This window comes from Cylas formicarius, unplaced genomic scaffold (assembly GCF_029955315.1).
Source record: "Cylas formicarius isolate icCylForm1 unplaced genomic scaffold, icCylForm1.1 PGA_scaffold_1__22_contigs__length_36826433, whole genome shotgun sequence".
NCBI classification, from domain to species: domain Eukaryota; kingdom Metazoa; phylum Arthropoda; class Insecta; order Coleoptera; family Brentidae; genus Cylas; species Cylas formicarius.
The window spans coordinates 12,464,889-12,478,021 of record NW_026844264.1 but is presented as its reverse complement, the minus strand read 5'-3'; the positions used below and the strand labels follow the sequence as shown (position 1 = coordinate 12,478,021).

The following is a 13,133-nucleotide window of genomic DNA, read 5'->3' as shown; positions in this document are numbered from 1 at the left end:
CAGTGTCGGCCACAAGAACGGTATCATCCGCATATCTCAAGTTGTTTATAATTTGACCATTTACTACAAGTTCGTCCTCTGTATCATCCAATACTTCCTTGAATAGATGTTCTGAATACACGTTAAACAGGAGAGGCGACAGTATGCAGCCCTGGCGCACTCCCCATCCAACGCTAAATTCTGCTGACGTTGTGTTTTCTACTCGAACCATAGCCTTTTGTTGTAAGTATAGTTTTGCTAGGATCTCCGTGTCTCTGTTGTCCATTCCTGATTCTCGTAGCATGCTTATCGTGCCGAACCCTGTCGAAAGCCCTCTCGAAGTCTATGAAACAAGTAAAAACGTCTGTATTGACGTCCCGTGCTCGTTGGATCAGCACTTGTATGGCGAACAAGGCTTCTCTAGTGCCAAGTTCTCTCCTGAAGCCAAACTGATTAGCACTTATGTTCTCGTCGAGTCGTTTGTAAATTCGTGCTTGTATTATATTGAGGAAGGCCTTTAAAGCATGACTCATCAGGCTTATAATTCTCTACTCTGAGCATTTAGTTGCGTTCGCTTTCTTGGGTAGCGGGATAAATGTTGACATCAGCCAATCTTTTGGCAGTTGGCCATCTATATAGATTTTGTTAAAAAGGGTGGTTATCAGTTTTATTTGTTCGGAGTCCAGTAGCTTCAGGACTTCTCCATGTATTTGATCTGGTCCAGGGCTTTTGTTGTTTTTTAACCTTTTGATAGCTGCTTCCACTTCTTCTTGTGTGATGGTAGGTCCTTCAGTGTTAACCGTTGCAGCCACATTGTCTACGTTTTCCTCTCCAAAGAGTTTCTGCATATATTCTTTCCATCTTGCTAGTTTTTTGTCGACTTCGGTGATGGTGTTGTTGTCTGAGTCGAGGAGAACTCCTGTATGCCGTCTTTGGAATCGTCCTGCTGCTTCTTTTATTTTCTTGTGGAGGTTAAAACTATCGTGTTTTGCCTGCAGTATCTCAATTTCAGCACATTTTTCTTGCAGCCACTGTTCCTTGGTCTCTTTGATCTTTCTCAGAACTCTCCGATGCACTTCTCGTTATTTTTCCGTATCCCTGTTTCTATATTGTCTCCTTTCTTCCATAAGTTCCAGTATAGCATCCGTCATCCATTCCTGTCTCTTCGCCTGTTTATCCTGCCTCAGCTCTTCTTCCGTGACGGAGACCTTGGATGTTTTTATTCTATTCCAAAGGTCTTCTATTTCTGTTCCGTGATTGCTTGTTTGTGAGATATTGCCTAGTTCGTTGTTAATTTTATCTCTGGTTCGCTGTAGTATGTTTTCTTGTTGGAGTTTCCGTACGTTAATGCGTCCTGAGTGCCTTTTTTTGACGATTTTCTTTAATCGGAGTTTAGTGCGTGCCAACAACAGATTGTGATCTGACGGTATGTCTGCGCCTGGGTAGGTTTTACAGGATACAACTGCGTTGCGATATCTTCGGTTTATCATTATAAAGTCAATTTGGTTTCTTATGATTCTGTGGCTGCTATCCGCTGGGGATTTCCAGGTGTACAGTCTTCTCGAGGGCAGTTTGAAAAAGGTGTTCATAATAGTAAAGTTCATTTCCTCGCAGAATTCTATTAAGCGTTCTACCCTCTCATTTCTCACCCCCAGCCCGAATTCGCCTACCAGATCCTCAACCCTTCCTTGCCCAACTTTGGCGTTCATGTCTCCCAACATCATATTAACTTCTTCTCTCCTCGTATGTTTGAGGGCAGTTCTAAGCTGTTCGTAGAATTCTTCCATCTCTTGTTCACTGCTCTCGGTCGTAGGTGCGTATGACTGTATGATATTCAAATCGAATGGTTTTGATTTGATTTTTATCAGTGCAACTCTGCTCGAGATGGGGATAAATCCTTTTACAGCTTCGTTGGTTTGCTTGTTCAGGATTATTGCTACTCCGTTTCTATTTCTGGTAGTATGGTCTCCGGAGAAATATATATGGTGTTCGTCTATAGTGCAGTGTCCCGAGTCCGGCCATCGTGTCTCACTGCACCCCAGTATGTCGATTTGTAGCCGTTTCACCTCTTTCACTATATTTGCCGCCTTCCCAGCCTGGTACATGCTCTGCACATTCCATGTGCCAATTCTCTTCTCTTTGTTTATTCTTAGGACATCATTGGAAAACCGGGAGATTCTTCGCACCCTCTCCCCACTTAAGGGGTGCCCGGGACTGAGGGCCGTTGCTTGTTTTTGTATATCCATTGTGATGTCTTGGGGAATATATATGATCCAGGTAGTTTCCCGTTGCTTTCCTGGATTTTTTTTATCAGCCGCCCCTAACATGGGGAGCAGACGCTGTTTGCAGCCGCCCATTGTGGGTCAGACGCTGCAGTTTCATCATATCTGGCTACCCTCACTTGGTTTAGTCTGTGGGTCAACACAGTGTGCCGGGGTGTGGCGCTTGGAGCCAACAAGTGAGAGTTGGGTGTCTCGTGAGGACCAGTTGTCTGAGACCTCCGCCCGTCTTACGACGCTTGGAGTGACCATCCTTAACAAACGGTACTACCTCTCCGACATAACCCCTACACCCCACGACATAACTACTACATATATAACAAGCGTTATTTGAATTGTTCACACAATGTCTTCTTTCCATATTAATACGTTCTAGAACACTAGAAATACGCAACAACGAAGACAACAGCCGCAAACACAGTAGCACGACAACCAATACAAAGAAACTGCGCATAAGCAAGTTAGCAGAGAAATCTAATATTGTCCGGTGTTGCCAAATCACATTTAATTTAATAAAAAAACATTTCATAAGTATGTATGTTAATAAAACATTTTTAAGATATAGAGCTCTATAAAAAAATGACGTGAAAAAGGGCCCCCAAAAATATACAAATAAGCTTTCAAACATCAAAATCACTGTAGACCTGTGTAATTACTAAATAAAATGGAACAAAACAGAGAATTAAAAAAGGAAAAATAGAATAAGAAAACTGATCAAGGACGACTTCTCCATCACGGTGATGAAGTGCTATTCTTACACTTAATCCGTAGGAAGACAACTAGACTCGTGTGTATAGAATTCGGTCCATTGCGAACTTTTGATTTCAATTTCATTTTTGATCATATCAAAAAAAAGTGTTATTTGAAAGACAATTTAATAGGCTTTAAAACGAGTTTAAATTTATTAAAATTTATTTCTGCTTTTTAGGTTTATCATAGTAAAATAACTGCACGAGTCAAATTAACTTTTTTCATTATCAAAAAACATATAGGGTGATCCCATAAATGTTCGATCGGAGTGAGGCATAAGAAAAATATAAATTTCGCAAAAAGTGAAAAATATTGTTCAGCTTTTTTGGATTTAAGTTAAGTAGACGAGATTTAAAATGTAATGTCTGTAAAATCGCAAGTTCAGACAGAGGGCATAAGAAAAATATATAGTCAAAAGTTTATATAACAAACGGAACAATTTTTTTTTATATTTTATTTTAACTATATTATGATTGTAGAATAAGTGAAAATAAAACTTGCTTGTTTTTATTTTAGCCATTAATCCGTCTACGTATATTTATCAAAACTCAAATCTTCTGCCAGTGATAAGTAAACAAAAATAAATTTACGTATGCTTTGTGCAATGACAATATTGCATTCCAATAGTGTCATTCGCATTTTTTGTAGCAGAATAGCTTTTTGTTTTACTAATCGTTGAAAATTAAGATTGTTCCAGGTGTGGATGTTTTCAAAAAATATATGCAAAATTACATTTTGAACTTTAAGTGCGATAAATTTGTGTCAGAGATTGGTGTGTCAAGATTAAACAGACCATAATTAAAGCCAATATAAACAAACGCTTAACTTAACAACGCACTAAAAGTAATAATAGTAATAAAATTTCAAAGAAACTTCTACAGGCTACTGTTATACAATTTACAAATCTTCTGGATTGCTGATGTTTCGCCAATCATCCTGTTGGACGATGATAACGATGAAGTTTAATTAATAAACAACCGACGTGTATGAAAATAATCTTTACGCAAAAAAAAAATTACATAAATAAATCACACAGGTTTACAAAACTGAACCTGAAAACTGATTTATGTGTATCACGATATTAAAAGAAAAAAACGATATTTATAAAATAATTTATTTTTTTACTCCCTAAAAAAGTGGAAGCCTAGTTAACAAAGTGAAAAAAACTCTACTCAGAATTTTTTGAGTGAAATCGTCGTCTTTCTGTGTTTTTAAGGGCAAATCCCGTTTTAACATCCAGCAGTAGTCCGCTATCATAAGCTTGATGTGACGCCAGGTGCCAGTAAATGTTTGTCACGAAGTATGGATGCTAACAATTCGGATGCATCCTTTGGAAGGTGCAAATCTATAATTAAATATTGTAATTCACTCTGGTTAAACACTCCTGGCTCTCTGAAATCTGGTGTGAAATCTGGGGTCGAAATTAGATTCCTCTGATTCTGACGATACGACGTTTTCTAGTTCTTTTGGGGTGGTAAGTACACCTAGTCCATGAGGAACTGGTCGAATAGCAGAGCCAAGACTAGAATAGACAGTAGGTTTCTTATGTTTTCTGTTCAATCCTTGAACATGACACGAAGAAAAATAACAATCATTACTGTTATTCTTAGACTCTGGTCATACTATAGGAACACCAAAGTTTAAATATTTAAATAATTACCAAACGGAACAAGTATGAGGAGCCCAGGACTTGTTTTGGTCCCCAATTTTTACACCAAAATAAGCGTGGCATACATTTTTCACAAAAGAAGTTTTACTACGACATAACTACCACAGATATTACAAAAGTTATTTGGATTGTTCACGCGATGTTTTCTTTCCATATTTCTACGTTATAAAACACTGGAAATAAGGAACAACGAAGACAACAGCAAACACAGTAGCACGACAACCAATACAACCAAACTACGCATAAGCAGATTACAAAGTTGTATTGACGCTTCAGCGCCAACTCTGCTGCCTTCCAGAGAAATCTAATATTCTGCGGTGTTGCCAAATACATTCAATTTAATAAAAATCAATTCATTTAAAAATCATGCCAAACATGTCATAAGTATGTATATTAATAAAATGACATTTTTAAGATATAGAGCTCTATAAAAAAATGACGTGATAGAGCAAAAATATGTTGTTTTTTGGAAAAAGGGTCCCCAAAAATATACAAATAAGCAAACAGCTTTCAAACATCAAAATCACTGTAGACCTGTGTAATTACTTATTAAAATAGAGCAAAACAGAGAATTAAAAAAAAAGGAAAAATAGAATAAGAACACTAACCAAAGACTTCTCCATCACGGTGATGAAGTGCTATTCTTACACTCAATCCGTAGGAACTTAACTAGACGCGTGCATAGAAATCGACCCATTGTGAACTTTTGATTTCAATTTCAATTTTTTATGGAAACTACTGATCAGATAAAATAAAATATGCTGTTTTATTTCTGCTTTTTAGGTTAAGCATAGTAAAATAAGTACATGAGTCAAATTAACTTTTTTTATTACTAAAAACAAATAGCGTTATTGACAATTAGCAACTCAACACTTATTTTTTAATAATTGGTATGATCCCCTCTTGCCCTAATAACATCTCTTACTCGATTAGGCATAGATCTAATCAAGTTCGCTATTGTTTCTTTTGGAATGTTAAGCCACTCTTCCTCTACTGCAACAATATGCTCTGGGATCGAGGTTGGGCTACAAAGTCGAGCTCGAATTCTTGAAAACCGACTTCTGTAATGTAATCTTGCACGATTCTTGCGATGTACGGTCTAACATTGTCATGCAGAAAAAAGAATTCTTCTCCAATGTAGTCGAGTGATTTGATAAAATATCCTCGACGTGCCTAGCATCAGTTAAGCCTCCTAAGATATGGTTGAAAATTTCTCGCACAAATATTTTTGGCAAGAGCTTTAACAAACTACTTCAAGCCAAGTTTGATATGAAGAGGAGGCAGTAAAACTTTTTTGGGATTAATTTAAGGTGTAAGGCTTGTTCTAGAAGTTCAGTCTATTTTAGTCCAATGTCTATCTCTTGTCCGACTATTCCACTCACAAATAGAGCATGGACATTTTGTATAGCCCCCCTGTTGCCCTAGGAGCATTCACAGCCCTTTAAGGTTACCACAAAATATCCACTGATGTTCTTGGTAGCTTATTTTCTTCAAAAGAAGTCTTAAATTTTCATACGTTTTTTTTAACACGAAAATAAGCCTGGTATACATTTTTCACAACAGAAGTTATAGTTTGCCTTTTGTTGCTTTGCAGAGAAATCTAATATTATCCAGTGTTGCCAAATCACATTTAACAACAAACATATTCATGACATAACATTTTTAAGATATAGAGCGCTATTAAAAAAATGACGTGATAGAGCAAAAATATGTGTGTTATGGAAAAAATGCCCGCAAAAAATATACAAATAAGTAAATAGCTTTCAAACATGAAAATTACTGTAGAACTGTGTTATTAATGAATCACCCTGTATATAAGAAACTCAATAAGGAGACAAATTTAAAAGTAAACAGAATCGATCGAGACCGAAACCCGAACAAATATATCAGAACTACGGGACCGTGTGCACCGACGTAAATGCAAAGTCGCGTTTCCCCATTTTTGACAAATTGTCAAAATTGGATATACGATTCGGGCGCGCCCTCGTCGTCACTTCTTCGAGACTTCCTTTGCTCGGAAATTCACCCCGTGTGTCGCCGCCAAATTAAATTTACCGACATCCACATAAATCCTTAATGGCTACCGTTCCGATACCTATACGTCGGAAAAGTTGCCGGATAGTTTATGGTTGTCCGAAATAAGTAAGGAACGAATAACCCCCGGACGAATAGGTCGGAAAAGCGAAATACCTAAATGGAAATGTTTCGCTCGTAAAGGGGGGTAATAAGGCATGTTTACGACACCTGAAAACCATAAACCTGAACCGGATGGCGGCGAATATATACGGGACCCTACGCCGGACTCGTATTATGTTACGAATTACAAATAATTGATAATGTGTTCCGGACTTGATCGTTTTCCCATTTGAAACAAAATTGCCAGTTGGGAATTTAAGTAGATTTCGACTTCAATTGATTCAGTCACTTGTAGGTAGGTAGACCTACAGAGAAGTTCCCTTATACACAAATCTCACCGTGAAACAATGGTTAGACATTGTCGATGCTATTGGTGATTTTACAATTTAATCAGACCTCTGCCGGGAACGATATTGAGCTATTTCGGCGGTAAAATTTTGAATGGCGGTATTGTTTAACTGTTTGAGTTGTATGGTTCATGTTGATATCGCTTCAACATATAGTGCGTTTGGTATCGTTGGCGATTCAGTACCTTTACGGATTCATTAGAGTGATCAACCTTTAACGAAAAGCTTATCGGTTTTAAATTTAAACCTAAAAAACGCTTTAAGAAAACTGAAGCAATATATTTGCAACTTACCGACAAACCAATTTCGATATAGGGTATTTATACATACAGTGTGTGTGTCCCACTTAAACACTTGTAAAATATTTGTTTATGGTTCGATTTAGATTTTTTTTGTTGGATAAGTCTTTGAAAAATGCTTATTGCTTCAACTTAAAGTCATGGTCAACTGAGGCTATTTAACAAAAGAGAGAAAGAGCAGAGAAGTACCTTTAGGGATTTTAAACTCATTTTCAATTTTTATATTGTTGCAATACAGGGTGTGCGCCCCGCTCATACACTATAGAGCCAAAAGTTAAACACAAAAGTTAGTTGTGTATTACAAACCTTCAATTTATTTTAATGTTGTATATGCAGGGTGTTTCATTTTTCGCGGGCGAGTATCAACTTTCTTATTTTAAATAAAACACCTGTTATATCACTTCATTTTTGCATTCTATACAAAATTATAGACATATTTTGTGTATAATGTCTTTACCTAAGTCTAACCATTTTTAATTTTTTATGCTAAAAATGACGTTTTGCAGGACATAAAATATCTACTAATATCTTCATTCGAAAGCATTCATACTTTCACTTAAGTAAGTTTTGTTGAAGACAAAGGACTGGAATAACGGATTTCATAAGAAATTCGATACATATAAATTCAGGGATCGCGAAAAATTAGATTAAAAATGAAATTAAGGAAACTGTCAAAAAACTTTTTTTTTATCTAAACTACCTATTTTTATAATCTTGTCATATTTAGCAGTAAAAATTAAGGCAATTTTATATTCCTAATATTTTTACTTTGTGAAATATTTGCTTTTAAACATTCGTCTATCTCAAATACTATGCTGTTACCATATAAGTTCAGTTAGTGTAAGGTGGCTATGACGGCGTTTGAACAAAACAATTGCTACCTGGATGCCTCCTTGGACGCGTGTTTTGTTGTTGATTACTGTCATAATTCAAATATTTTTTGACACATTATTGATTTATTTATTTATCGTTTATAAATTTAATTTATTCGCTTGCGTATAAGGTTTACCACAGAGGAAAAAATTGATATGTTAGAAAGTTAGATATAGAACAATAAAAACCTGGTTCTTAGATATTATATAACAAAAATTTCTATTAGGGAGGCTCAGAAAACAACATCTTCAACAGGATTTACCAACTCAGAATATATGGAACATTGAAGAAAGAAAAAAATGGACGTCATCATATTTTCAATGATGAAGAGTAACTTAATATTTTGTTGTATTTTGCAGAGACTCCTGAAAATTCAACCCGAAATGATCCTTCAAATAAACAACTGATTTTATAAACTCTGTCCAGTACCGAAAGTATAGCAACAAGATTACAACAATAGGGTAGATTTTTGCAACAACTTATGAAGACACACTTTTCAGACAATATATTTGCTATTATTATTTGGGCAGATAACTCCATATTTACAACATGAACTAAAATTTTTAATAGGAAAAATACCCATTACTGGAGCACCAAGAATAATAAAAAACATATGGAAGTTACAAGATCAGGTCAAATTTAATTCCCAACGCTACTTAGAGCTTTAACATATTATCCATCCCTTTGTTGAAAATGAAGTGCCTGAAACGGAACGACGAAACTTAATTTAGTAGCAGGATGGCGCTCCTTTTCACACAAGTCAAAAAATTAGCACCTCTTTAAATGCACACTATTGGGGAGAATGGTAGTTACGCCTGGCCTCCAAGGAGCTTCGACTTAACTCCCCTAGATTTTTTTCTATAGGGTACATTTAAAGATTAACTTTACAAACACAAGCCGCCAACTGCCGAGGAACTTAGAACTGCCAGTATTTATTAAGAAACCCTTTAAACTACTTGCATTGCTCAAAATGGAAGACCTATTGAAACTGTTACAATAATGATTATCCCTTGTAAGATATTATTTTTTTATTGATCGTACGTTAATATAATATTTACCAACGTTATCGCGTTTCCTTGGTCTTATTTCGTATAAATAATACATATACACATTTATATAATCTTTGGACCTTCATAAGCGACTATGATTAACTAAGAAATGGTAAATCATAGTAGAAGCACTTGTCTTTTTTAAACGCCGTCATAGCCGCCTTACACGAACTGAAGTTATATTTCAACAGCAAACTTTTTGCCATAGACAAATGTTTAAAAGGAAATATTTCAAAAAATAAAAATATTAGGCATATACAACCTAATACTAAATATGACAAGATTATAAAAATAGGTAGTTTCCATTTAAGAAAAAAGTTTTTTAATTTCGTTTTTAATTTTATTTTATATTTTATCTTTAATATGTATAGATATTTCTTATGAAATTCGTTATTCGAGTCCTTTGTCTTCAAGAAAACTTACTCAAGTGAGACAATAAATGCTTCCGAATGAAGAAATTGGCATTTTACATTTTTCGCATAAAAAAATTTCAAAAACGGTTAGACCTACGTATACAAAATATGTCTAGAATTTTATAGAGAATTCAAAAATGAAGTAATATTCCAACTTAAAATAAGAAAGTTGATACTCGCCCACGAGAAATTAAACACATTAAACACCGTGTACATACAAAATTAAAATAAATTAAACGCTTGTAATACCTCAATTAACTTTTGTATCTAACTTTTGGCTAGCCCAAGCGGTTTGATTTTGATTTTTTTTTTGTTGGATACATCTCTCAAAAACACACTAAAATCGTATGTTTCTTATTATATCAACCTGAAGTTATGGCTAATTGAGACTAACTTTTGATGTCAAATATCGAGAAAGACTATTAGGGATTTCTTTAAGAATAAAATGTCAACGAATTCTTATTCAGGACCAAATAAAACCTAACTATCCTGATTTCCTTGAAGTTCGAATGCGGACACTAACGATTTTCTTAAAATTAAATATAATTAGAGATGATTAAATATAAAATAAACAGACTAATAATAATGAAAATAACAGAAATATTAAAATTCATTAACGTCGGCATACTGTTTTCGTTTGTAAAACCAAGTTTGCCATGGAGAAGCGAATATTCGACAGTCAAATTCAATCGTTAATTTATGTTTTAATTTTGTTTACGTCTTTCGAAAGGTAAGATGCCGCTGTGTTAAGATGATACTAAAAAATAAGTGTCCCTTAAAATGCTTCTTTTATTATTATTTTTGAAATTTGTATAATTAAAATTTGTAAAATCTTAGAATCAAATACAAAATAATCGTTATTTACAAAGTTTAATTATTTTTTTGTTACATTAAAGACTTTGGGTATCCGTCTAGTCACTTTTAGGTAATCTTGAACACGAATTTGTTGTCATTTTCAATTTGAAAAAATCTCTAAAAGCAAAAAAGAATTATCAAAATTGAGCCATAAATACACATTGTACAGAAATAATGATTAAGCGACGCTTCCGCAGTATATCGAGTACCCTGTATTCGAACTCTCTCCCTCTCTCTCTGTCTCTCTCGAAAATCGGAAATACCCAAGATTCTAACCACTAATGAAGCACACTAGTTCTAGAGTCTTAGAAGTCACTGCACTCGGTCACGCAAAAATAGGTCAAACTAGTACGAGTAGGGTCAAGGTGGCAACAATGGATCAACTTTTGTTTGACACGCTGTAGCAAAAAAGTTATGAAAGTTATAACTTTTCATTTTATTTTCAACAAACTATGGCTCCACTACTTTAATTACCCACGATTACTTTTTGACATAATAGGTTGGTTGCATCATGACGACCATTTTTTTTTTAAGTTTGCAAATTATCCATTGTGTACTAAGGTTAGGGTACAATGGCTCACCCCTAAGTAAACAATGGATCACTGGAGTACACAATGGATAATTATTTTTATAAGTATTAAAGAATGGACATACTAAAATGGATATAATTTTTTATTTATATTTATAAAAATAAAACAAATTCAGGTATATAAGTAATTGGTTGACAAATCCCTTATTCGCTAGATTATAATTAGCAACTATATTTTGAGACTAGGTACTAATAAGTCAAGTACGAATAGGTAAATGATAACTCACTCTTTTAGTAATAACTAAACACATATCACTTTGGTAACGACTAAACTTGAACAAAACATAAATGACAGCTTCTTGATTCTCTAGGTCATAACCAGTAACTAAACAAAGGACTAGAAAAAAAGAACACAACGAAACTTAAATTAAAATTGAAAATATTGTTGATTTCTTACATCTAGGCGCAATAACAAACGACATAAACATAACTTCTGATATTAGAGATCATAGTAATAAACAAACAAACAAAATTAAAAAATGACTTAATTAACGTTGAGGGCAGATAAATCTAATGGGAAACTATAGAAAGACTGCTGTCTTGAGGTACTGCCACTACAATTTGGCTTTGGTAATATCAATTTGACGTCATCTTCTTTCACGAAAGATATGTCAGGCACATTGGGAACTCGAAATTTATTTATTTATTTATGTGCCCTGTGCTTTTGACTTAAAATAATACCGTCTTAATGTTGTAAACGGAATTCCAGTTGTTCCAGACACTTTGCGGAGGCTATCACCCATTTCAATTCTTAATAAAGCTGCCTTCATACTAGCTGCGGTAGTCTTCCCTCTTGTTCGCGGCCTTTCTGGACGTGGCATTCTGGAAACAAACACTGCGTGAAAAAAAAAAAACATCTAAAACTCAAAAATTAATTTACGACCAACTCTCATTCTATTGGGTACACAATGGATCATGATCCATTGTGTACTTACGAAGACTGAGCCATTGTGTACTAGGACGCCATTAATATTTAAAAATTGTACCCAGCCGTAAATTAAACATACTAATCAAAAGTTTCTGCAGGAAAATAAGCCTAATTAAGTACATTTTAAGGCACGTATACCAGCACTAAGTTATAGATATGAAAATACATGATAGAAAGGTTCAAGTCTTACCTTCTAATTCGTATTTTTGCAACCAAGAACCAAAAACAATGATCAGCACAAATCAGCCTGGCCAACGACGCACACCAAATAGTTCGAACGAGTTCCGTTGCCGAATAGAAGTAACGAGTGAGAGAGAAAGCAGATATCTCTGTCCCTTTCGCAGGAATAGCGTGTGATCCATTGTGCACGCCCTAACCATTGCTGCCACCTTGACCCTATATAGTTTAGTTTACACTTGATAACGGAGACTGTTCCATCGAAACCATATGTAATTAAGCCAAATAAAGGCAATGGAAGTAGTTTCACTTTCAACATCATATTTTTACATTGTCTTCGGTCACAATTAGAGAAAATGACTTATAAGTTTTAAACAATAGGAATACAAACTTCTCTATTCTCGAAAACATAACAAAAATCATAATAAAGTTCACAAAAAAACTTCGACGCTAAAGGTTTAACGGTTTAAGTCTGGACTATTCGATATGTAATTTAGTCCAATAACGACATGACGTACAATTTAAGAAATTCATCTCTGCTACACCGACACCAAAATGATTCGGAAAAATCTTAAGTTTTAGAAATTAATATTCTTCAGTCGGCTCGGTCGAAAATTTTATTGTCTATATAAAACATTAAAATAAACGTTAAAGTAAGCAATTCGGCGAATGCAAGCAATTTTGAAAAGTAACGCCTACGGGAAACGGACAAGGACGGTGCTCCTTCTGAAAAATTAAGCAGACCTTAGAGCCATAAAGTGGCACGTGTTGCGAAATAAAGTATTTTTAT

At 34.8% G+C, this 13,133-nt stretch overlaps 1 protein-coding gene across 1 annotated transcript; it reads right to left on the bottom strand.

Moving 5' to 3' along the window:
* Nucleotides 1–1,061: 1,061 nt before the first annotated feature.
* LOC132696351 (craniofacial development protein 2-like) lies at nucleotides 1,062–2,336 on the bottom strand. Its single transcript, XM_060661123.1, has one exon. The coding sequence runs from the start codon at nucleotides 2,334–2,336 to the stop codon at nucleotides 1,062–1,064; it is 1,275 nt and encodes a 424-aa protein (XP_060517106.1).
* Nucleotides 2,337–13,133: the final 10,797 nt, after the last annotated feature.

Coding starts and splice junctions, on each gene's coding strand:
- LOC132696351 (XM_060661123.1), bottom strand. CDS start 2,336: ATGGGCGGCTGCAAACAGCGTCTGCTCCCCATGTTAGGGGCGGCTGAT.